At 41.0% G+C, this 26973-nt stretch overlaps 1 protein-coding gene across 10 annotated transcripts in view; it reads left to right on the top strand.

The window, feature by feature from the left end:
- Positions 1–26973, top strand: part of ubr5 (ubiquitin protein ligase E3 component n-recognin 5) — a 167358-nt gene that overhangs the window by 10403 nt on the left and 129982 nt on the right. For 8 of the 10 annotated variants that reach the window (XM_085993473.1, XM_085993472.1, XM_085993481.1 and 5 more), the window contains exons 2-6: positions 3654–3698; positions 12676–12757; positions 20622–20698; positions 21977–22096; positions 23593–23773. In XM_085993473.1, the coding sequence (XP_085849599.1) occupies positions 3654–3698; positions 12676–12757; positions 20622–20698; positions 21977–22096; positions 23593–23773 (505 nt within the window). The remainder of the gene's footprint in view (positions 1–3653; positions 3699–12675; positions 12758–20621; positions 20699–21976; positions 22097–23592; positions 23774–26973) is intronic. The other 2 variants (XM_085993475.1, XM_085993479.1) reach the window with 2 other exon arrangements.

Genomic DNA, 26973 nt, shown 5'->3' with positions numbered 1-26973 from the left:
CGATATCCAGCCCCAGCAGACGGCAGGCCTGGGCCCCGTGACCCGCTCGACATCTACGAGGACGACACGCCTGTGCCACAGCCCACGCAGGACTCGACGCCGGAAGCTCCACTACCCCTGCCGTTGCCACGCCGATCACAGCGGCAGACAAGACCTCCGGAGAGACTCCAATACACTACCTTTTAATACACTTCACCCTGCCGGACTCAATTTTAAACAAGGGGTGAATGTGGTAAACCACTGTTTGTTTGTATTCCACTGTGTACATGCCTCGGCTGACTCCTCCCACAAGTCCTAGTATAAAGGTGACTGCTGCCCAGCCCTTTGTATTTCTGGACCGGTCGACCACTCGAGGCAGACCTTCATTCTTTTGTTAATAAAAGCCTTTAGTTACTCTCTTAACTCTCAGTCTTTTATGAGTAATTGATAGCGCATCAGAAAGGCACAGCATCTGTGGAGAGAAGCGACAAGTTAACGTTTCGAGCATCTTCCTGTTAGATGATCGGCAATGCCTGAAATGTTGACTTGTCACTGTTCACGGATGCTGTGCCTGACTTGCTAAGTATTTGCAGCAATTTTTTAATTTGTTTCAGATTTCTAGCATCTGCAGTATTTGGGTTTTAGTTAAATGCAGTGTATTTTGGTAACTTTTTAGGCTATAACTATGGTGTTGAAGTGGAAATTGCAATTGAGTGTTCTGAGATGTTTCTGTCATCTGTTGATAGAATATGGGCATTTGTGCAATATCTCTCTGCAATAGAGATGTACTCCGAGTTTGTAAGTCACAAATTTATTTGACATCAAATCTTTGTGGAGTAGTAAAGTTCAGGGATCTATCAGGGAAATCAAAATGGTGATGGGCAGAAAGAAAGACTTGCATTTATATAGCGCCTTTCATGACCACCGGGCGTCTCGAAGCGCTTTGCAGCCAATGAAGTACTTTTGGAGTGTAGTCACTGTTGTAATGTGGCAGGGTACAAAAGCATGAGGGGTGGAAACTGGTTAGCACAGGAATTTTGGAAACCTTTGTTCAGCAGCTGATATCCATGAATAAGACTTCCACGGCATTATCTCCCTAGTCACAAAGCATAACTATCATTAATTTTATAAGTTGGTATGCACCAATTGAAGAATGGATCAAATTGGACAATTTGAGAGGGAGTGGTAACTATAATAGTGTTGACCTTCCATTCGGAGCCCAGACTTAAATAGGAGTACTTTGCGGATTCTCTGATGTACACAAGACTCATGCTCTCTGTAAGAAAATCTTGTTTGCCCTTGGTAAAGTTGGAGGAACGCAGAGTTCTTGGAGGTTGTAGAGGCTGGAGGAGGTTGGAGATGGGGAGGAGCGAAGCCATGAAGGTTTAAATACAATTTTAAAATGGAGGTGTTGCTGGACCGGCAGCCAGTGTAGGTCAGTGAGGATGGGTGAATGGGATTTAGTGCGAGCTAGGATATGGGCAGCAGAGTTGTGGATGGGCTTCAGTTTATGGAAGGTGGGAGGCTGGCTAGTAAAGCATGCGAATAGTTGTCTGGAGGTAGCAAAAGCATGGATGAGGGTTTCAGCAACAGATGGGATGAGGTCGAAGTGGTGATGGGCGATATTGTGGAGGTAGAAATAGACGGTCTTTGTGATGGTGAGGATATGGGGTTGGAAGTTCTGCTTGGGATCAAATAGGACACCGAGGTTGCAAACAGTCTGGTTGAACCTGAGCGGGGTGGTATTGGTGGTGAGGGAGCAGAGTTTATGATGGGATTGAAGACAATGGCTTCAGTCTTCCCAATGTTTAATTGGAGGAAATTTCAGCTAATTCAGGACTGGATGTCAGACAAGCAGTTTGACAATAGAGGCAGTGGAGGGGTGGTGAGAGAGAGCTGGGTGTTGTCAGTGTACATGTGAAACCCAACATTGTGTTTCAGATAATGTTGTCAAAGGGCAGCATGTAGATGAGAAATTAGTGTGGGGGGGTGGCAAGGATAGATCCTTGGGGGACTCCAGAGATAATGTGGCGAGAAGAGAAGACATTGCAGGAGATTCTCTACCTATGACTGGATAGGTAAGAATGGAACCAGGCAAAGGCAGTCCCACTCTGATGGACCATGGAGGAGGATGGTGTGGTTAAGTGTCAAAGGCTGCCGACAGGTTGAGATATATGAGGAGGGATAGTGCACCATGGTCACAGTCACAGAGGATGTTATTTGTAAATTTGGTTAGGGCTGATGTGCTAGCTACAAAATGTTATATATGTATAATTTTTAGGGGAAAATGTTGAGGGTCAGGCAATGTATTTTATTGTACCTGGACCTTTCGTGCAGCTTGTAAGCTGACAGCGAAGAATTAGAATAGGATCTAAATGTGAGATGCTATTTGGCTTGCAGATTGCCTCTTCGCAGTACTGTGAGCCTACACCAGAGAGTTTTAATGACAGTTGCAAAGGTAAATGGCAAAGTACAACGTATATCTTGTTCCAAGAGAATCCTGGTGTAGCACCATGTAGCTCAAGATAATGGCCCATAATTTGTCCTCCGCTGCAAAGCAAAGGCACTCTCCGCGGACATCGAAGAAAGCGGTCCACAGAGATCTTGCAATATCTGTGGCAAAAACGTGCGGTTTCTCGACATGTAATTGATTGTAGCGCTGTGACTAGGGGATTCCTCGAGTAATGCAGCTGTGATATTATCAAGCTGTCTAAGCAGCCAATCACATTGAAGAATTCTCACAGACTGCAAACCAGGAAATAAAAAGCAGCTTTTATCCTTGCTGTATAAAAATGTTAGAATGAAATATAAACTTTCACATGGGGAATAGGTAGAAGCTGAAATATGAACAAAATTGTAAGTTTTATCATAATGGAGAAATTTGACATTCCACAAATATAAAAATTAGTTTTTCGGGGCCAGAATGGTTGGTTAGCAGTCACTACGCTGTTCACCCCAGTAACACCTATTCCAACAAGGCTTAACATTTAATGGGGTACTTAACAGTGATGGTGCGGGAAAGCTTAAGTTTTCGTCGGTTACACAGATTGCTGGCTTTTTTGCGGGGGGGGGGGCGGGGGTAGTCCACAGGGCAGCCTGCGTCAGAGCAGTGAATGGCCGACTGCAACTTCAAGATTTCCGCATGCACTAAATCCTGATGTTGCGGTCAGTCTCAGTGGGGTAATAATGGCAAACGCTGGCAGTTTGCTGTCTTTATCCACTGCAAAATCTGGGGCATTGAGGCATTACTGCTTCAAAATTAAAACCCTTGGGTTTAAAAATCAACATTATACTGAAGTTAACGAAGATTTAAATATTTTGTGAAATGAAGCTGCTTATTAGTTTTATATGTGGTGTCAATAATCTTGTGTGGCTCCATCTTCAAAAAGTACAAGGCAAATTAAATGTTCTGCATTGTAGTTAGTATGGTAACAAAATTTATAGTGGACAAAAAAGTTAATTAGCATATTTTGTGCAGTGTAGAAATTTTCCATAGTCGGTCTTCAGCAGTCGAGGTAAACTATATAGTTCAACACCAGTAACATAACATGTATTGAAGTTGGAGCTGTAAGATGTATCCTTATTAATTAGCGCAGGATGGTGGCGGACCACTGAGTAACTGAAATTATAAATTTTATTATTGCACTGCTTCAACTAGACTTATTTCTTTTCAGATTACGGGAAGTATCGGAAAAACTCAACAAATTCAATCTTAGCAGGTATTGTGAATATTTCATTTCCATTTTTATTTTGTCGCTGTACTCCGCTCTGCTTGCTTTAAGGAGATTTAGATCTTTTACTTCACTGGCTAATTTTAGTGTGGCCAGATCTTAAGCACCTGTTGCAGATTGGGTTTGTAGAATTAAATTTCATTGACGAGGAGTGGAGTTTTACAAACTGAGATAGAAAATTGTCTTTTTGAAATGTAAATGTTCAGTGCCTAGGATTAATTTAGTTTGTGCAGTAAATGTTGGAATTTTAGAATAGGGAGGAATTGTTCTTTGCGCAGAGATCTGTTGTACACAGGATTTTTGTACTCTGGAATAGACCAGTGATGCAGTCTAAAAGTTGCCAACTCTGGGTTTAGTCCTATCTGCTGACACTTTAATGTCACGTATATTTTACATCTGTAGCTTTTGTAAACAGACCTGGATTTGGCAACCCTCTTTGCATTTAGATTATTTCTCAGTACTGATGAATGCACTACTGGTGTCTCAATGATACTGATTTCAGTGTAGTAGATTTTTCTATACTGAGTTGACAAACTTAATTGGTCTACCTAAAAACTTTTAAATTTGTCTTAATATTTACTTGTATAAGCAATGAAAATTCCCTTAAATTTAATCCATTTTAATTAAAAGATGCAATGGGCTGGAAATTGCAGTTGGAGGTGTACCTCTGGAGCACGCTTTTGACCCGATTTAAAAATAAATCCGCACTTACCTTCAGGCTTCGGGTCCTGGGCCTGCAGGCATACGTCTGCGCAAAGGCCCAGGGACGCAGGCGGTTCAGCAGTGTCCCTGGGATCACCTGGGCCAGGTCCTCCAATCAGAAAGGAGGATTCCTAATATACTTATGGGAATTCCATTTATGAACGAATCCCCCAAATAATTAAACAATTTATACAACTGGTATAAAAATAACTTCCCTTTTTCAAATTTAATTAAAAGTCCCTTCAATAAAGGATTTACAATAAAAATTGAAAATAATTTTAAACATTTTAATCTGGGCCAAAATTTATATTAACTCATTTTAAATGTTTGTGCATGATTTTTATAATTTTTATTATGCCAGCGAAGTGATTTTTGAGGCAGTGCAGTAGCTCTGTCAAAGTGAACCATGACATCGCAAGTTCTGGGTTTTCGCGCATGCGGAAACCTGGAACTTGCGGGGCCTTTTACAAGGCTTACGATGAACGCAAAAATCCAGGTCAATATATTAATTGGTGCTTATCGTTGGTCATAGCAAGGTTAGCTGTAGAAACTGCAAAACCGTGCCATTAGTTTTCTCCATTGGCAACTCCTTTCCATTGTTACCCTTCGGCCTCTGGTCTTTCCCCACAGTCTTGGCAACTCCGCTTTGGCCCAGTGTCAGCTTCGCTCAGTTATTGGCACTTTTAGCTCTTGAGTTTCAAGGTTGTAGGTTCAAGCAACACTACAGGACTTGAACACAAAGTCTAGGTTAACACAGTGCAGTATTGAGGAAGTGCTGCGTTGTCGTGATGCTACCATTAAACTAGGCCGTCCGCCTGTTTTGGTGGATGTGAAAGATCCCATAGCCATTGTTTCTGCTAAGCTGTGCGGCCGTGCAGCGATCCCAAGGTCCCGCGCAGGCTGCTCACTGGCTTTTACATGGAAGAAACTATGCATGCATGAAAATTTGAAATGGCCGTGCAGCCAGTTAAAGGGACTGCACACAAAATTAGAGGGAGCTTTGCCCATGGCACTACTCAAGAAGGGTTCTTCTGGTGTCATGTCCAACATTCTGGCCTCAACTGACACCATCATTAAAAAGAGATTAAATGCTCAATTCACCTCATTTGGTATTTGTGGAACTGTTGCTCTGTGAAATTGTCATTTGACTTCACTCTAAAAGTTATTGATAGGTGTGAAGTGCTTTGCGATGTCATGAGGCTGTGGTAAGATGCTATAAATGCTCTTCCTTACAAGTGTAGTTGAAATTCTCAAGTGGTGTAGCAGGTGATCAGAGCAGCCTGCAGAGGTGTGTATGCATTTGCCTATTGTCATAGATACTGGTAGATGCACTGGGCTTACCTGTAACATATGTCCTTCAAGTTATGTTAAAGGGAAGTGGGACCAATGTCTCTTCTCGCCCTCTCCCCCACATTTTTTTTGGATCCGCGGCCCCTTTAACGTGCTGCGTGGCCCATTCAAAGTTTCGCACGTGCGCGGAATTTCACATTGGAAAAGCCGGTCCCGGTCTGCACGGGACCGGCAGACAGCTGAGCTTGGAGGGAATGTTGGGTGGGACCAGCTGTGTGAGGCATTTGTTAATTTTAAGCCCATGAGGAATGAAGTGTTTTAGCATTTTTTAAAAAAGCTGCTCTTTGGGCCGGAACTGAATCAACAGTGGCAGTACGAAAGGTACCAAGAAGCATGTAGGTTTAGCATTTGTCTCTGCTGCAAATGCTATGTCATTTACAATTGCAAAAGGTGGATGTTGTGTCAGTTACAGTACCACATGTTTGGCCTGTCTCTGGAAATGTGTTAATTGGAAATCCAGTGATTTAAAGGAAAAAATGGTATCAAGATTATCTGTATATCAATACTTGAAAATAGGGTCATTGTTAATTACATAGAATTTATAGTGCAGAGACAAATGTTAAACCTTCATGTTTCTTGGTACCTGCAAAGCCACTGAGAACCTTGCCTGCATTTTGATAATGCTACACGTTGGTAGGATCATGATTCTCAACAGGAAGGAGCTCATGCTGCTTACTGTTGCTTCAGTACCGGGAGCAATCCAGGCATTATTTGCTAAAATAGGCATACGTCTCGCATGTGCTCATTCTGTATTTGTTATGTGCATTGTCAGTTAGGAGTATACATCTTGTAGAGCAAGTGTCCCCTCTGCTGCAAGTAGAGTAAACACGAAGATAAATTGCAATAAATAGAGTAACAGGTAGTAAGGCCAGCCATGGTTTTATTGAGATCCAGAATTTGATGAGTCCTGACCAGAGCATTTAAACCTGTAGTTACAGCATAACCTGCACTTGTCTGTCAGGCCAGGGTGGTGGTCAGGTTCATTGCACGATTCTCAGTTGACCACCTGGAGTGTTCCTTTTACAAATGAGCTCCAAGATACTGAGAATTCCTACTTGGAGTGCAGTAAATTTCAAGCATATTTCATCAGTCACTTTTATTGTAGTAAATGCTTGCTCTGTGACTTAATGTGAGGTGAGTAGCTGAGTTTTGTTTCCATTGCTGGGGTAAATTTGTGTACAAAAGCCTGGGAAGGTGGCAACTTGCATAAAATCCTCATGGAGATCAGTATCTGCTTCGTTCTCCATCAATTGTGTGCAAGACTTGTGCATTTCAGTTACATTTACAGAACTTGGTACATAAGCATTGTGCGCAATTAGTTTTGTTTGTCAAGCAGGAAATAAGTTACCAAAAGTTGGCTGGCTTTGGAGTGAATGGCAACAGATATTCCCATTGATTAGTGTACACATGACATTCTGCACAGATGGTCGATCCTAGTTTGTAATTAGGACTGCAGTGACGTTTTGTCTGTTCAAAAGCTTTGGAGCCCTGCACAGGAACTGCAGTAGGAACTTCAAAGTTGCATTTTTGGCTTTGAACCTGCAGGGAGTGAAATGACATTTGAAACCTGATTACAAATCTGTGTTTTCTCAGCTGTGGGGGTAGGAGTGAGTTGCTAACCAGTCAGGTACATAGCTTGACATTGAAATGACTTATTGCAGATGAAAACTAGCAGCATTTAACACTTAAAATCTAATGGTTTTTCATGTTATAAACATTGGGAGTGGAGATGGAACAGTTAGAAATTTAAAAAAAATATATATATTAGTCATGCGTATAACATGCATTATGTTTGACTACGATTCCCTCCTCTGGTATTGTCTGCCTCCCTTTCAAATCTGCCATCATCCCCGCTTCAAAAAAACACCTTTGACCCCTCTGCCCTTGAAACTACATTCTCATCGCTATAACGTCCCTTTCCTCTCGGGTACATTAACACGTTGTCGCTTCCCAAATCTGTGCCCATCTTCCCGCAACTCCAGGTGTGAACCTCTCGAATTAGGTTTCCATCCCTCGCAGCACTGAAATGTCCCTAAGCAAAGTCACAAATGACATCCTCGTCCTTCTCGAGGCTCCTCACCCTCTTCCAATGCCTCTCACTAGTTGTCCAGCTCAGTGGGACTGGCCCTCACTGCCTATCCAGTCATAGCCTGAGATTCCCGTAACAGTGCCTCTGGAGACAGCCAAGGATCTATCCTTGGCCCCCCTCCTATTTCTCTTCTGCTTGCTGACGTCAGGTTTCCCCATGTATGCTGATGATACCCAGCTATACCTCACCACCACTCTCGACCCCTCCACTGCCTTTGTCAGACTGCTCATTCGACATTCAGTCCTGGATGAGTCGTAATTTGCTCCAATTAAACATTGGTAAGACCATGGCCATTGTCTTAGTGTCTCCCCCACCCCCTGGCCACAAACTCCGTTCCCTTTCTGCCAATTCCATCCCTCTCCCTGGCTATGGCCTCGGGCTGCACCAAACTGTTTGCAACCATAGAGTCCTATTTGATCCTGAGCTGAGCTTCCGACCCCATATCCTCCATCTCAAAAACCGCCTACTTCCACTCGGTAACATTGCCCGTCTCTGTCCCGGCCTCCACTTATCTGCTGCTGGAACCCTCACCCGTGCTTTTGTTTTCTCCAGTATCGACTATTCAGCACTCTCCTGGCTGACCTCCCATCTTGTACGCTCATTAAACTTGAGCTCACCCAGAACTCTGCCCATATCCTAAACCGCACCGCGTTCCATTCACCTATCACCCCTGTGCTCGCTAACTTACATTGGCTCCTGGTCCACCAATACCTCCCATTTAAAAGTCTCATCTGGGTGTTCAAATCGCTCCATGGACTTCCCTTCCCCTCCCTATCTCTAACTTCTTCCAGCCCTACAACATTCCAAGAACTCTGTGTTCCTCAAACTCTGGCCTTTGGTGCATCCCCTCTCTTTCTCCCCCCCCCCCCCCCCCCAAAAAAACTCCCTTCGTCCCACCATTGGCAGGCGTGACTTCAGCTGTCTAGGTCCTAAACTCTGGAATTCCCTCCCTAAACCTCTCTATCCTCCTTTTAAGATGCTCCTTAAAACCTACCTCTTTGACCAAGCTTTTAGTCACCCGTTTCAATATTTCCTCCTTTGGATCAGTGACAAATTCATGTCTGATAATGCTCCTGTAAAGTGCCTTGGGAAGGTTTCCTACATTAAAGACGCTATATTAATGCAAGTTGTTGAACATGTTTATATAACGTAAATAATCGGCCATGCTTTCGATCTGTGAAATTTAAGCCCCCCAAATAAATTCACTAGCTTTCGGGGCTCCTCGCATGTAGTAAGTAACCTTCCCCTCCTGCGAATGTGTGCCTGCCTTGCTGACTCGGCATGCTCCATGTATATGTAAAGCCATCTGGATTATGTCACATCTAAATGACTGCTTCAAAGCTGTGCACCTGCTTGGTTGAGCAGACCTCTAACGCGACACATTCTTCTCAGACAGAAACTACCTGGGGTTACGATCCACTGCACCACCACCACAGTTGACCTCTTTGTCTGAAGTCTTCCTTCAACATCCTGGCGCTTTTGGTTAGTTTCTGGGGAATTGAGGGACTTCTTCGATTAAAGGAATTTGGGATGAGGGAAAAGACAAGTTCCACAGTACTCTTAAATCACAACAAATCTACTAGGCAACGAGAGGCCAGAATACAGAAAGTTATTTTTTGTATAATCTCCCAAGCACACTCCCACCGCACTGCAGCTCCACAAATGTTTTTCTTTCGAAACTTTTTACTTCCATCATGTGATACAGCTGTACTAGTAGTCATTTGAAATTCACTGTTCGCGCAATGCTCGGTGGAACAGCATATCTTTTAACTCTTCATGAGCAACATCATGGGAAATCCATTAATATTTTTATAACATTAAATTGTGGTGGGTGTGGTGAGGGAATAAAATTGGCTGTCTTGTATCTTCTGGCACAATGGTTTTTAAACTCTTTTTATGCTGGGAGGAGGTCCCCATGCAAATATTGGCACACTCCAAAAGGCCTTGTCCGCTACCCAAAGGAAAAGGGCTATTCTTGCCGGAAGTTTTTTATTAGTATACAGCATCAGAAATAACATGCTAGTAAGTCAAGATACAGAAATATCTGCTCTCGTCAAAGCAATTGATTTTTTGATTCAAAAGCATTGGATTCATATGATAGTGTAATTTCCAGACTCTACAATATAGAATTCTCGGCACTGCTCATGTGGGTGATATCTCTGACCCCAGACAGAGAGAAATCCGCTGACCCCAGTTTGATAACCCATTTTTTTTTTTGGCTAGCTGGGCCAACATATGTAAATACAATTAAAGGTTAAGTGTAAAATTAGTATGGAAGCAAGAACCAAAAGAGGGGATACTTGTTAAATGGAACAGTAGTGCAGTATCCTGATTAGAAGCCCAAAAAGAACCTGGACAGTAATAGTACCACATTGAAGTATCAATTTAGATTATGTGCTCAAGTCCTAGAGTGGGATTTGGACCTGTAACTACTGTTTTCTTTCCATTTTCTCTCCCCATTCCCTTTTCAGTACACCAGTTCGAGGGGAATTAGACCTAATACGTAGAGTACACTTTTCTTTGACTTGTGAATTATCAGCCTTCCGTTATTTAAATAAAAATGCTTTGCATGTAATATCCCTAATGCAAGTTAATTTAGTTACACAGCCAATTAGAAGTTATGGTGAATTGTGGGTGACTTCACTTTAGAACATTTCAAAACTTGCTTTTAATCTGTTGCACAATTTTCCTATGATTTTTGCCAAGCACGCCTATATTTTTTGTACTGCCAATAGTTAGTAACTACTGCTGGTATCACTAAGCAATATTGTAACTATTTCATTTAAGTAGTTAAAAGGTTGAACAAAAAGTTGTGAATTAAGACTAAACCTGATGTACCAGAAGATTTTTTTCGTTAATGCTATTTTTTCACTGCTGTGTTTTATGCATTGTTCATGAAAATTGCAGTCCATCATTAAATATATGGTTTCAAAACCATCACTTCTGTTTCTGAAATAGAAGTTTAATTTGTCTTGCTGATGTGCACAATCCAGCTGTCATCAAAAATTTATATTGTTTTCTTCCAATTTTAAATGTCATTGTGTTGAATTTCTAGCCTAATTATAAATGTAGTTGAGTGCTGCATTCTATAACAGATAATGCCACACTCTGATAAACTTGCACATTGCCATCTCATTGTTTTGATACCGAGCCAGAATTTCTTGATGTAACCCATTTTCTTGTCAAATCCTTTCTCCCAGAGCCTAGTTGGTAACATTTATGGGATAAATAGAACATTGAGGGTTTGTTTTTAAAACAGCTAACACTGGCCCGTCATTTCTGATAGGCTTCCTGCGTGCGGATGCCTCCTGTCGGAAAAAAATCTATGCTCTTGCCTGAGTGCTCCCGAGGTCCAGACATTTGCGCTCCTGGGCTGCTCCACAGTCGAAAAGTGCAAGGCCCACGTATCCCAGGGGTGCATGCGGTTCGCAAGCGTCCCTGGGATCACGTGGGCCAGGCGAGCCAATGAAAGGGAATCTCCCTTCATACTTTTGACAGATAGACCTGTCAAAAGTATGAATGGGGAATCACTGAAAAAAGACACTAAAACATTAAATACATTTTAAAAATTACATTAAATTAAATATTTTAAACATTAAATTTTTAAAAAAATTTTACAAGGCTAAAAATAAACTTTTTAAAATTATAAATGAGTGAAATTAAAAAAAAAAAAAAAACTTTTAAAAACTCTTATGCTGGTAAAAACAGGCCTTTTACCAGGAGTAAGATTTTTAAATGACTTCAGTGGGCGGAGGTTCTGCAGAAAGCGGAACTCCACCCGCAGAGGCCCTTCTCCAGGGCAGGTGTCCGATCTGCAAAGAGGATGCTTGACAGATTGGAAATGCCGGTTTTCGGCATATGCGCTTTGCATGCCTGAAACCGACATTTCTGACGTCCCTACGGCTTGTACACACCCGTAGGCATCGGAAAATACGGGCCATAAAATCACAAAGTATTGTTGACATCTTCAGATGATCTTGCTAATTTTCAATCATTTACTAGGAAGTGTCTGAACCAGCACTAAATTTCTGACTTGTCTGGGGAGGGAAATGCACTACAGCTACAATGCGATATGTAGCTTATTCCAGTAGAGGTGGTTTTCAAATTTGCTAGTTTTAATCTACTATTAGAAAAGGACTACTGAGACATTTGTCGCAGGATCTGAAAATCACTGTGTTGTTTGACTCTTGGCACTAGGCCAATATGACCTACTGCTATAAGTGCTTTATTTGTATAAATGTCTTGCACTTGCATGAAAAGGCTTATTCTGAGGCATTGCCTTCAAGCTAAAATGATTTGCTTGCAAGTCCTAATGTGCTTTGATAATAGTGAGCTCCTTTTGAAGCAAAACATAATTGCTAGTGTTTTACTACAACTTAACAATTGATAATACTGCTCCACGAATGTGGATAATTTTACAATTTTTAACATGTTCTATTGTGTTAGACCTAGATAAATTAATTTTGATCATGGCATTTGGTAGTTCAGGAATAGTGCAGTGTGTTTGGAATTCAGCAGATAATGTTAGAATGCAGCTTTATGGCTGCACTTGGTCACGTGACTTTTCATTCTTGACCCATGCAGTTGTGCTGTGCTGCCACGCGGAAGCCAGGTACTTCCCTTCAGGGCAGAAGATTTACCTTTGGGTGCTCACTAGTAAGCTATTAAGTGACATTGAAGGTTTGGGAGTAGGTCTCCAATTTCTTCTTTGTGACAGGAAAATGCACGGTGCGAGTAGGCTTGAGCAATGGATAAGAGCGCAACGTATTTTAAGCATTTTGTACAGTGTTTTACATTTTGAGTGACTTTGTAATTTCTTTCCAGTCACCCGCCTCTGAATGCTTTGGAACAGGCCACAATTAAGCAGTGTGTGGTGGGACCAAACCATGCTGCATTTCTCCTAGAGGTAGTGTATATTTATTACGAATGCCTATTAAATGATTAAACCTATAATGTTTATCTGCAGTGATAATTGTGCATGAATTTTCATTTTTAATTAGTATTCCGGAGGTGGCTTGTACTTCGAAGGGAAAGAGAATCAAAAATTAAGACCATATAAATATTTGAAAATGTGGTTAAAAATTAAATTTGTTTGCAACGACGAGGCAAATTAACTGGGGTCCAACTTGAGTATGTAATCATTTAACTTAAATATGTATTCCAACAAAAGGAAATGTTTAGGGTAACTTGTATACAGTGTCATAAATTACTTTCCTCAATTAAGATGTACTGCAGTTTTTTTTCCCTGGTGTTTTGTGAATTCAATTTTGTGATTCGTCCATTTTTTTTCCTGTGAAAATCATACACCAGTGGTCCTAATTATCCAGTACTTGCTTCCAGCTCTGCTGCTGTTTATGCCACACTATTTATATTGCACAGTAATTCTACAGCAGCCAAGTCCACAACTGGGTGTACACAGTTCTGAAATCGGTGTTTGCCTTCCCAGCACAGAGGTTAGCAGGAGCATCAACTATTCAGTTTTTAGCTGGCTCGCCAAAATGAGAAAGCTGCATGTTTGATGGAAGTACTTGTAACAATTTTTCCCTTCCACCTTTATGAAGCTAATCAACTTTTCACTGCGTATATTTGTATATAAACAAGCTGCAACTCATCTGATTTAAATGGGACTACATATCCCACTGTCTTAAAATTAGAAGAAAAACTGGATGTAGACATTTAAATTTTCTAGCACCCTTCGCAGATGAAAGACCGACAAGTATAGATGATGAGGATGGCATTTCAATCCATATAGCTCATCCTTGTATAGAAATGTATTGTTCCCCTATTACACTGTCCAATTGATTTTGAATGATTTGAGTTTTTGCCTGCCAGGAGGACTGTTCCTGGTATCCTTGGCCCCTTCCTATTTCTCATCTACATGCTGCCCCTCGGCATCTGAAGACACAGTTTTGCATGTAGGCTGTCCCTTCTAATGTCTCCTTCTTTGGCTTGGTGTCTGTGTTTGTCTGATTATGCTCCTGTAAAGCGCAGTGAGACATTTTACTATATTAAAGACACTATATAACGGAAAGTTAAACGCTCTTAACATCACTCTGCTTTTTCCTTTTAGCAGTTGATGCATATGTCTTGTCCTGTAATAGTGGATTAACTTGGTAGTTTTCCCGATCTACCTTTTCTATTTTGCTTGTCTTGTATAGTGTATCTCTATTAGAACCTGTCTTAAGTTACCTCATGGATGAAGTGAGTTTTTGTAGCATACCTTTATACATTGGACCTTTTGATTCTAGGGTTCAGTCTTGTGGTTCTTCTCTGCATTGCCTCAGGCCTAGGATGTTTTCCTTGTATATTTGATGACCTACACTGAAGTGAAAGAACTAGCCGACTATTGGGACAGGAAGCAATAGTTGGGGAATGTTGAAATTTTTTGGGACTGACCATCTTAAAGCACAACACAACACAAGCTAGTTGAGCATCTTTTTGTATAGGTTGTCTGACTGGGAGTGGTTGCTATATGGATCATAATAAAGGAAAATATATAATGAGTCTTGTTCAAAAATCTTAGGGCTTCTAGACTCTGCTGCTACAGTTGGCTTCAGTCGGGAGGAATTTAAAAAAAAAAAAAAAAACCCCACAAGATTTGTGTTGAATGTTGTCCAGTGATCTTTGCATGTTGGGCAAGGATACAATTGAGCTCAGCGATGATGACTTTTGTGGTTCAGCGCTTGCTAACGTAGGCTCACGAATGAGGTGTAGGATGATCGATTGAGCAATGTTTGAATTTCTGATGCCATGGAAGCATGTTTCATCCTCCTGAAGAGGGGGGAAAAGCTGGTTAATGGCAGCCCTGATTATGTTTGTGGGAGGGCGAGGGAAAGGAGAGATACTAACCTAGAACTGACTTTGTAAGCGGGAGGGAGAATTGTTTGACTCTGCTCATTGATCTCACTAATAATGTAACTTTGGAAAACTGCATTTACTCCGTTAAATATTCTGGATTTTATTTCCACCACTAAGTGTCCTCTCATCAAGAAAAGCACATACTTTCAATCATTCTAGGCTGTCTGCACCATCTGATCAGGTTTCACACTGGGGCAACTGCTGCCTTCTAGACCAGAATCTCTTCAGGATTGGGGTTTAGGGGCAAAATAAAGAGTAAGAAAATTGTTATCGCAGAGTTTTTACTTTTGTTCTAGTTGACCAGTTGTGGTGTTGCGCAAAAGAGTTGAGACCAAGTGTAGTCTTCAGGTGAACGGAGGTCATGCTGCAGTTACATCCTCCTGCCAGTGATAGCTGTAAGCAAGAGGTCTCTTTTTGGTGGTCGTGAGTGGTAAATTGGGAGTTTGGGTTGACTGAAGGGGAACAGTGAAAAGTTAAGGGATGAAGTAGCGGGAAAGTTAGGGGCGATAGAGTGCAAAGGAGATAGATGAGATGTGGGGTGAATCTCAAGGAGAGAGACTGGCTGGCAACATATTTGGCCCTGAAGAATTTGCAACCAAGAGCTAGGAACAGTCTTTACATTTTAAAAAAAACCTTCCTATTTTTGGCCATCTCCATTTCCCAACTCCCTGGGCCAGGAACAATATGAATTTTTTCATTATATTTGGCAAAGTCAGCCTGACCTCTTATTTCCCAGCCCAGAAATGGGAACAGTGTAACTTTTTAAGTGCAGTTTTTGGGGTTGTGAGCCAGGAGCAGTTAACATTTTTTAACAATACTGTCGGCTGTTGGGAAAGCTTGACAGGAGGTTTGCTGACAAATGAAGGTGCAGTTAAATCCTAACTCTTCGTGACCCCCGAAGGCTGCATTGAAAAGTAAAAGCACACTTCCTTGCTTAGTGCCCGGAACCTAGGTACTAGAGTGTGCTGGCACCAAAGAGATATAAGTAGAAAATCTGCAGTGTTCAGCTCAGGGGTGGGAACCTTGGGGCAAGTCAGCTTTGCCAAATATAATATATATATATATATATAAAAAATGTAGACTGTTCCTGACTGGGAGCCTGTGGGCAGTAAGTCTCATGGCTGAAGACACAATGGATGTGTTGAAACTTAGGCACCAACAGGATCACCTAGAGTTGAGAGATGGAACAACAGAGTTGGGGAGGACCAGAGGTCACATTGGAAGCAGCAGCTAATCACAGGTAAGTGGAAGTAGCAAGCTTTAAAATTATTGTTCTAAAGCATTTGAGGTGTGATAAAATGATACAGGAAGTAATTGTGACAACAGGAAGTGCATACAAGTGCAATAATTCAAATATAACGAATCCTCTGCTGCTGGGTTGGAGTTTTTGATGCTGGGAAATATTTAATTGCACAATGCCACATCAAACATAAGGATCGGTGAATTTCATCTGATGTGCAGTGTTCTTTGGGCTAAAATGATGGATTATTGGAACGTTTACTTGAATAGCCTTAGAAAATTGTTTTAATTTTGTTTTGCTATTGCGACAAGGTTAGATTTTTGCCTACAAAAAGTTAACCCGGGTACACCATCTTTTGACATCACATTTAAAGCCAGGAGGCATGGGATTAGGGTAATTTCATGTGTTGAGCTCCCAAAGGGAGATGGGACAGCCATCAAACTGTTTACTTTGCCTGTTAGTTCAACTTGGGGAATAGTTTTCATTCATTGTGTCGAGCAAGGAGCTGAGCTGCACAGAGACTGGTGCCACAAGACCCCACATCAACATTGACTGCTCAGTGGGCCAATCTCCTTTGCATACTGATTTTGAGGAAGGGGTTAGAGGATCTCTCTCTCCTGCCTGTAATAAAAGATAGTTAGATTTGGGGAGCAGTTAGCTTAAAAGCAAATTTCTGCTTAGAACATTGTCAATTTTATGGTACCAGAAGTGGCAGGAAATGGATGAATCTTGCTGTATAAACTAATATAGTCGTCTTATTTTATGTAAAATAAACCACTTTGATTTATAATCTCTCATCTCGAGTGCTTTTCCGCCTGTCTTCAAGAAACGGGACAATGCACATGTATGATTTCACTAGTTGGTATATACAGCAAAGCATCTATGTTACGCTTCCTGGGTAAGTGCTACAGTTCAGCTAGATATTGGGCAGTAAAGGTGCACCTTACGAAAGTGGCGCTGAATCCCTTTCAGTACCTCGTGCATGATGCACAAAATATGTAACTTGTGGAGAATGTATAGTTTCTTGCTAGCTGCATTGAGATCATTTTTCAAGGATTTTGATTGCAAATGAAGCATAAGAATATAAGAACATAAGTATTAGGAGCAGGAGTAGGCCATTCGGTAAGATCATGGCTGATCTTGGACCTCGACTCCATTTTCCTGCCTGATCTCCATATCCCTCGATTCCCCTAAAGTCCAAAAATCTATCTTAGCCTTGAATATATTCAACGATTCAGCACCCACACCCTTTGGGATAGAGAATTTCAAAGATTCACAACCCCGAGTGAAGAAAGTCCTCCTCCTCTCAGTCTTAAATGGCTGACCCCTTATCCTGAGACTATGCCCTCTAGTTCTAGATTCTCCAGCCAGGGGAAACAGCCTCTCAGCATCTACCCTGTCAATCCCCCTCAGAATTTTATGTTTCAATGAGATCTCTTCTCACTCTGCTAAACTCCAGAGAGTATAGGCCCATTCTACTCGATCTCTCCTCATTAGGAGAACCCTCTTTTCCCAGGGATCAATCTAGTGAGCCTTTGTTGCATCGCCTATAAGGCAAGTATATCTTTTCTCCGATAAGGAGACCAAAACTGTGCACACTACTCCAGGTGTGGTCTCATTAAAGCCCTGTACAATTGTAGCAAGACTTCCTTACTCTTGTACTCCAGCCCCCTTGCAATAAAGCTAACATGCCATTTGCCTTCCTAATTGCTTGCCGTACCTGCATGCTGACTTGAGTTTCCTATACGAGGACACCTAAATCTATTTGAACACTGACATTTAATAGTTTCTCACCAGTTTAAAAAAAAAAATATCTGTTTTTCTATTTTTCCTGCTGAGGTGACTAACCTCACATTTCCCCACATTATACTCCATTTGCCACCTTATTACCCACTCATTTAACCCGTCTATATCCCTTTGCAGGCTCTTTCTGTCCTCCTCATGGCTTACTTTCCCACCTAGCTTTGTATCGTCTGCAAACTTGGATACAAAGCACTCGGTCACTTCATCTAAGTCATTAATATAAGCACTGATTCTTGCAGCACCCCACTTGTTATAGCCTGCCAACCTGAAAATGACCTGTTTATTCCTACTCTCTGTTTTGCCCGTAACCAATCCTCTCTCCATGCTAATATATAACCTCCTGTTGCCACTTCCTTAATAATGAATTCCAGAATTTTCCTGATGACTGATGTCAGGCTAGCTGGCCTGTAGTTCCCTGTTTTCTCTCTCCCTCCTTTCTTGAATAGCGGGGTTACATTCGCAACCTTCCAAATCTAGAATCTTGGGAATTTTGGAAGATCACAACAAATGCATCCACTATCTCTGCAGCCACCTCTTTTAAAACCCTAGGATGTAGGCCATCAGGCCCAGGGGATTTGTCAGCATTTAGTGTTATTAGTTTCCCAAGTACTTTTTCTCTACTGATCTTATTTACTGATCTTATTTCATAGTGCATTAATGTAGGGGTGTACAACTACTGATTTTATTTATTTAAAGTTCCTCACTCATTAGTCACTTGGTTCCCCACTACTTTTGGTATTTTTTGGTCTTCTACTGTGAAGACAGATACAAAATATTTGTTCCATTTCCTTATTCCCCATTATAATTTCTCCTGTCTCAGCCTCTAAGGGGACCAGCGCTTATTTTTGCTACTCTCTTTTTACATACTTGTAGAAGCTCTTCCAATCTGTTTTTATAGGACCTGTACTGCTGCCTAACCTATGCCTTCTGGATCAAGACTATTGCAGCTTCACTAATAGCCATTGATAATTGAAGGCTAGCTGTTCAGTGTTAGTTGAGGAGCTGTGGTAGCAAAAGACCTGCTGTGGGATTATCACTTGTCCAGTTTTCCTCTAAGGCTGCTGTTTTCTCTAGAGGGATGAGAGTACAAGAATTACTTTTGAAAGGATTAAAGTTTTTGCAGGTTATTTTTTAATTCAAAGCTGCAACTCATCAAGTATTTTCCACCGTAAAACTCAAAGGAAATGCAGGTTGCATTGATTGGTATGTATGTTTGTCAATCCATGTTTTTGGTAGAACTTTACAGACAAGAACCAAGATTTGACAACAAATCCAAATTTCAACAATTTCTTAAAGCAAATGAACAGGATTTTTAAAATAGTTTTCATATGCAGCTTGCCATTCCTGACATCTAAAGTGAGAATATCAGAAATGCCAGGTATGGGAGCTGGGTGGAGCAGTGGATTTTAGACACTGACAATTCACTTTGGTTCAAATTCAGCCCAGCAATACAAATCTTTCTGCTGCCTAGCATGACATGAGTTTGAGCAATCTTTCATTCAGTTCCTAGTGAGAAAGGGTTCAGGATAGAAAACTACATGCAATTACTAAATTAACAGTCTCACTTAGGCTGGAAGATGGCTGTGGGAAAAACACAAATGTCAACATAGTGCATTAATATAGGCGTGTACAGCGTGCAGCCCAAGGGATATGTGCCCAGCAATCAGCCCTCCAAACCCAGGCAATTCACTTCTGTTTGTGCTTAGATTTCTTCTTTGTGCTGTGAATTTTATGGATTTGGAAGGTTGTAAAGGACTGTTTAGCACTGTTGCCTCATTCTTGAATAAATCCTAAATCTCAACTAAAATCTGTTGTTAGCATCTTGACATGTATGCACTTTAACAGCGAAATTAATTTAAACTTTATATGTGATATCCAAGGCTCCATGACACTCCACTGTGTGACCCACAAAGACAAACTTCTGCACCCGTGTATTAGTTTGATTGGGGACTGAAGCATGTTGGAATAGTGTCTTTAGCCTGCATCCAACTACTCTACCTGGGTGGGTTTTTTAATCCTTTCATGGGATGTGTATGTCGCTAGTAAGGCCAGCATTTATTGCTCATCCTTAATTGCCCTTGAGAAGGTGGTGGTGAGCTGTCTTCTTGGACCGCTGCAGTCGGAAGTAAAAGAAACTCCCACAGTGCTGTTGGGGAGGGAGTTCCAGGATTTTGACCCAGTGACGATGAAGTATTTCCAAGTCAGGATGGTGTGTGACTTGGAGGGAAGCTTGCAGGTGTTTGATGTAGGAAGTGTTCTGTTATCCAGTACTGATCACTCATCTTGATGAGCCCAAAATTCAGATGTGAAAACTCGTGTTGCCATAACTGTCGTTTGATTTAACATGCACTATATTGGTATATTGTCTTACCAAAAAAATGACTCTGGTAACACGGGGGAAGCTTAAAACTGCACAAAGCAAATTGTTTTGGTGTACTGGTGGTTTTTATGGCATAATAGATCTGTTCAACAGTGTGGTGATTGGCTGAAAATGCACATCAAGCTTTGCCTTCTAATTCAATCATTTTATAAACTGTGTGTTTCTGGGGCAAGGTCTACATGGTTTCAGTATAGAACTGCTGAAGGTGCTGGAAAAATGTTTTCAAGTCCAGAAATTTTAATGTTAATGTGCCACAAATGCATTGATTGAATCTTGATAGCTTAATGGGTTGTAATTATTTGGCTAACGACATTAATGATTCACTTGTCTTCCCTTAAGTGAAAACTTTGGCTTTAGTAGTATGTGTAATTACAATTTATTTTTAATTTTTAGCTGTGTTAAAGAAATCGCATGTTTTGAAGTTCAGTGCACAATTTTATGGTATTTCATGCTGGAATCTCTCTCTTTTCTTTCGCCTCCACACCCCAGGATGGCCGCATCTGCAGAATTAGCTTTGCTGTTCAACCGGACAGATTGGAGCTGGGAAAAACCGATACTAGTGATGGGTAAGTTTGTTTCCACTGATTTTGTTTTTGGTTTGGTCATCTCTGTATATGCTTAATTTGCAGTTTATCCATGTTTTAAAAGGTGTATATAAACATGTAATTCTTTAAGATCTGCATGCAAATTCAGTGCTGACATTTTTTGGTAGTATACCAGTAATTTTTACATGTGCATGTAAGCATTGAAGGGAGGCCAATACATAGTGTGTAGCTTTTATTTTTTATACAGAACTTTGCAGTTGAACTTTTTATTTTTTCATTTAACTGATCACCATAAAATTGTAATCTAATCTGGCATTAAATGTATGATGCACTATTCTGTTTATTCCCATTATGTTTTGATTCAAGAAAACCTTTCTGGTCAATTTTGTGCTTTTTATCATGATTGTAGAATTAAAATTAGGTGACACATTTTGGCTAAATTTGTTTTATGAAAGATCTTGTACCATCTGACCAAACTCTGTCTTGCTTAAATACACAACTGCACATTGCAGCAATAGTGTCTGCTTTGAAGTTTAGCTATGATTTATTACAACATGTCTAGCAATCTTAAGCTGCTTGTACAAATGTTCAAGTATTAAAGATGGTTGTTCCTGACACACACATGGCTGCAAAATGGTGATGCATTGTACGCCAACAACTTTGGAACTGATTAGGTTTTGTTCTCTGCTAATCTGAAAATGAAGCATATCCCAAATTGTGCTTCATATTTGAAGGTCACTTTTTTCTGGACAGATTTCAGTCTTCCAAAAAAAATGTTTACAAAATTGTAAACAGCTACTTTTTTTTAAATAAAGTCCACTATGAATTAAGATTTATAAGATCATGGTGACATCTGACAACTAGCCATGCTAATGAGCCATTTCCTGACAATGAAAATTTTATTTTAGAGCTAATGGGTATTCGAACTAAATGGAGATACTTAATTTTGAATAGTTGTACATTGCATATTGTCCAGTTATACTTGTTTAAAAATATAAGCTTAATTGTAAGTTTTTCCAAATTTTGATTTTAGAAGTAGTTTGCAACATTGCCTTGAGCTGAAAAGAAAGGAAACTTTCCATTTAAATGCAAAGGCAGAATTTGTTTTTAATACTATTTAATTTTTTTATTGGGCAGCGAGCCACAAAAAGTAACAAATCGGTATAAATTTTGAATGCTAAAAATTGCCCAAGGGTGTTGCTCTGGCTGGTCATTCACCAGTTACAGCAAATGTAAAGTCCCTGAGCTGCAAGGCTTGGGATACCTGTGTTGTAACCCATCTCCCATCTTTGTTTCCAGTTCAAAGTTGAGCAGTGGTTCAGGCACAGGAAGGACTTCCAGGCCAGGCAGGAGTAGTGATTCCCCATGGTTTCTGTCTGGTTCTGATGCTCTGGGCAGACTGGCAGGCAACCCCCTTGGGTAAGTTTTGGCAGGGTTCCAGGTCAACATGACCTATAAGTCAACCCGTGTGCCAAAGAAATGTGCATTACTAGGGTGGTTAAAAATTGTTTTGAAAACTGCTTGCTGTAAATTTTAGCTGTTATTTATAGTGCATGTCATTGGTGCATTCAGGAATGTGACTTATCATTCCTCACGGCTAAAATGGGTTGCTTGGTTTCCCCTTGTGTATGGGCTTTCTGCTGCTAAATGTTATGAGCATACATTACCAATTACTGTGTTAACAATTCAGTTGGACACATAGTGGCAATGAAATGGTACTTGCACAAGCATATTCTTTTGAATTCATGAATGGGGATCTTGGTGACTGCTTTTCTAACACTGCCACTCACCTTAAATTTGCGCAGCAATAGATGCTTTATGCTGTTCATATGCAAACTGTTGACTTGAAGTGTTTAGTGTGCATCATTAACAATTAAAACTGTGAAGCATTGTAAATGATCTGTGAAATGGGATTTAACATGACTAAAATATGGGTATACCTGTCAATGAAGTACTAGAATGGAAATTTCAGCTGCCAAAATCTACTGTCATTATGAACTATAGAAAAATACTGGGATCTTGAGAAGGTAGCTAAAATAGTACACATTTGTAAAGAAAAACTGGTTAGGGAGTCTTTTGAAATGAAGTTGGATATCATCTGATATGCAATGCAGGTTCAATTACATTGACTATTACATTGTGCATTCTCTCATTACCATGGCACCTTGACTATGCATCTGAATATTTTTGAAACTTAACACAACCAGAATTCTTTAATAAAAACAGTCTAACATAAGTTTACAAAAGAGTTGAGGACTCCATTATCTGCCAATTTTGAATATCCTCTGAGGGTGGCCTTGGTCCCCCCAACCTCCCCATATTAAGACAGATAATCAAGATTCCCCTCCATCTGGAAGAATCTGCCCCTTGAGATGTTGGAGTATTTGCGTTGCATATTCCGTTTATCCTAGCTGGACACGATACAGAAATATAGCTAGTAGGCACATTTCTTAAAAAAAAAAACTCCCAAGACTTTCTCAAGCTAGTTTGTCATAAATTTTTCCACTCTCCCTCCCCCTACAACCAATTACAAAGCTGTGTTTTTTTGTTACTGGATTCACTGACTGATATACCCATTGTTGAGTAACAGATTTTGACCAAAGTTCCCCATGCATGTTTGAATTTCATATTTGCAGTTCATTTTTCGAGGCTAAGTAAAGCACTTGTTAGAAACTGCGGTTGGCTGATCTAGAATGCATTATTTTAACCATTTTACCTGTTACTATTGAAAAGTTATGAAGCTTCTGGGTAAATCATTATGTATAAAATGCTCCTGGAGCATCTCTAAAGATGGTTTGTACTTTTTAATCTCTCATGGTGTTTACAGGTTTCTTGTATGAATCTTCGCTTTCATCCCTTTCTAATTCCAGTTATACTAGTTTAACTAATTTAGACTTCATGAATTACACATTCAGGAGCCGTTGGAGTTCTGGAGTGAGCGGCGGGGCCTCAGGAAGATCATCAACAGGGGCAAGAGATTCAAGGAGACAGACTAGAGTGATACGTACTGGTCGTGATCGAGGATCTGGACTTTTGGGAAGCCAACCACAGCCAGTTATACCAGCATCAGTCATTCCAGAGGAACTTATCTCTCAGGTAATATGACAGCAACTGCTAGGTATTTGTCCTGTGTGCTCCATTTGGCATTGGGCTATGCAAGGGACTTGATCCCATTGGGCCAAGTAAAGGCTGAATGTGTTTCAAACAATGTAAATTGAGCTGGCACTGATGAGAGATTTTGGGGAATGGGACCTGAAATTCAGTGAGCAGGGGTTGAGACAGGATGAATTTGACCTTAAGAGCAATGGCTCAACTTGAAATGTTGAGCTACAAATTCTAAAGGTATGATATTGAGCATTCAATTCCAGATAATAGAAGTGTGATCGAGATGATTAGCAGCACCTGCATAATTACTAATGGCGAGGTTTAATAGTTGGATTTCAGCTGTAACATTTTCAGGTGTAATAGCTGGGCAGTTGGTGGGCAATTAGCCCAACTCCGCGCCAGCAATGAGGTTTTCCCTGTTGGAAGTTGGCAGAGTGCAAGGGGGGGGGGGGTGGTGGTGTGTGTGTGTGTGTGTGAGATTAAACTGGGGCCCTGCTCGGTGGATGTGAAAGATCCCATGGTACTATTCAGAGAAGGGAAGCTCTCCCTGGTGTCCTGACCAATATTTATCCCTCAACTAACATTAATAGAGTAGATTATGTGGCTATTATCTCATTGCTGTCTGTGTGTTTCCCTACAACCGTGACTACCCTTAAATGTACCATTGGCTATAAAGTGTTTTGGGACGTCCTGAGGTAACGAAAGCTGCAATATAATTTCAAATTCTTTCTGCCTTTATTTATTACAGCAAATGCTATATAACGTGCAAAATTGTGCTCAAAGTTAGAATCACTACATTTTTTTAAATTTCCCACTACTTCTGGGTACTGTGCAGTGCTTGGCTCTTCTCGAATAGTCAAAAAAAGTTTGGTAACATGGCCTTGATATACTCCAGGGATTAGCAGTTTTCCTGCAGTTTTTCATACTATTGGGCAATGAGGGTAGCGCGTTTGATATAGTCTACATGGATTTTAACATGGCTTTTGACAAGGTCCCACATGGCAGACTGGTCAGAAAAGTAAAAGCTCATGGGATCCAAGTAGAAGTGACGAATTGGATCCAAAATTGGGCTCAGTGGCAGGAAGCAAATGGTTCATTAAATATATTCATTCATTAAATATACTTAAGAAGGAGTTGGATATATTTCTTAAGGCTAAATGGATCAAGAGGTATGGGGAGAAGGCAGGGTACTGAGTTTGGATGATCAGCCATGATCGCATTGAATGGCGGAGCAGGCTCGAGGGGCTGAATGGCCTACTCCTGCTCCTATCTTCTATGTTTCTATGGTCAACGGGTGTTTTTGTGACGAGAAGGCTGTTTCCAGTGGGGTTCCATGGGGCTCAGTACGAGGTCCCTTGCTTTGTGGTATATATCAATGATTTAGACTTCAATGTAGGGGGGCAGATGATACAAAAATTGGCCGTGTTTGATAGTGAAGGAAGAAAGCTGTCGACTGCAGGAAGATATCAATGGACTGGTCAGGTGGGTAGAAAAGTGACAAATGGAATTCAACCTGGAGAAGTGTGAGGTAATGCATTTGAAGAGGGCTAACAAGGCAAGGGAATACACAATAAATAGTAGGATACTGAAGTGTAGAGGAACAGAAGGACCTTGGAGTGCATGTCCACAGATCCCTGAAAGGTAGCAGGGCAGGTAGAAAAGGTGGTTAAGAAGGCATACAGGATACTTTCCTTTATTAGCCGAGGCATAGAATGTAAGGGTTGGGGGGGGGGAGGTTTATGCTTGAACTATATAAAACACTAGTTAGGCCACAGCTAGAGTACTGCGTACAGTTCTGGTCACCATATTACAGGAAGGATGTGATTGCACTCGAGAGGGTACAGAGGAGATTTACGAGGATGTTGCCAAGACTGGAGAATTTTAACTGAGGAACGATTGGGTAGGCTGGGGTTTTCTTTGGAACAGAGGAGGCTGAGGGGAGACTTGATTTGATGTGTATAAAATTATGAGGAGCCTAGGAGAGTGGATAGGAAGGACCTATTTTCCTTAGTAGAGAGGTCAATAACCAGGGGGCATAGATTTAAAGTAATTGGTAGAAGGATTAGAGGGGAGTTGAGGAGAACTTTTCCCACCCAGAGGGTGGTGAGGGCCTGAAACTCACTGCCTGAGTGGGTGGTAGAGGCAGAAACCCTCATCACATTTAACAAGTACTTGGATATGCACTAGAATTGCTGCAACCTACAGGGCTAAGGACCAAGAGCAGGAAAGTGAGATTAGGCTGGATAGGTTTTTTTCGGCCAGCACACAGACGATGGGCCGAATGGCTGCCTTCTGTGCCATAAATTTCTCTGATTCTAATAAGTATGTTAAGAATAAAAATGACTTTGGATTCATGGTAATTTAACAGTGAACTTGAGCTAGTGAGTTAATAGTGACAATAATCATATACACTGTAACATCAATGTGCTAAACATCTCTCACTTTCGATGCTTTTTTGAACTCATTCATGCTGTCATTGAGCCAATTTGATGAAAACTGTAGGTGTAATGCAAAGCGGTGCAGAATTTCAGTTTTCATTCTAACGTGTATCCTATAGATTCTGTCATCCCTTGGGTAAACTGGAAGTGATGTGCTCACGGAGCATAATCCCACCGTCATGGCAACTGGGACAGAAATGGATTGTTGACCATTTCACTTAATTTTACAGCACTCCTGCTTGACAGGAGCTCTGGTTTCAGCAGCAATGCTGTAAGAAATTGAAGTGCTGGTGCTTCCTCTAGAGGCCGAGATGTTAACCAAAATAGGTTGCTATTGATGGTTCGACTAGGGGAAGAGACCGCCTCTTTGGCTGTTGACTCACCCTGTTCATCAAGCCCAGCAATGCAGAATTTCATTTGGCTCATCTTCCCTAGCTAATGGGGAAGGTCTGGTAGCCAGAAAATGATGCCGTGAACTGCAACTTGAGCAACTCCATCTGTGCTAGTTTGTGCATGCATGTTTTATGGTTTTCCAGTGCTATGGAATCTGCCCTTCAATATAAACGTAGTGAATGCCCCAGTAGCCAGGATACTTGGGCTATATCGTTGAGCAGTTCTGTAATGTAAGTGCAACATGAAGCACTTGTATGCTAAATGGGTAGTACAGATGTCTGAAAGATGCATGTATAATTGAAAGAGAGGCATCGTTTATTTTTGGCCTTGGGCATTTTCAGCTAAAGTTATTGCTTGAAT

Source organism: Somniosus microcephalus, chromosome 7 (assembly GCF_052327205.1).
Source record: "Somniosus microcephalus isolate GS21.2 chromosome 7, FLI_Smic_1.0, whole genome shotgun sequence".
NCBI classification, from domain to species: Eukaryota; Metazoa; Chordata; class Chondrichthyes; order Squaliformes; family Somniosidae; genus Somniosus; species Somniosus microcephalus.
The sequence above is the reverse complement of the archived record's forward strand: the minus strand, read 5'-3'. Positions and strand labels throughout refer to the sequence as shown.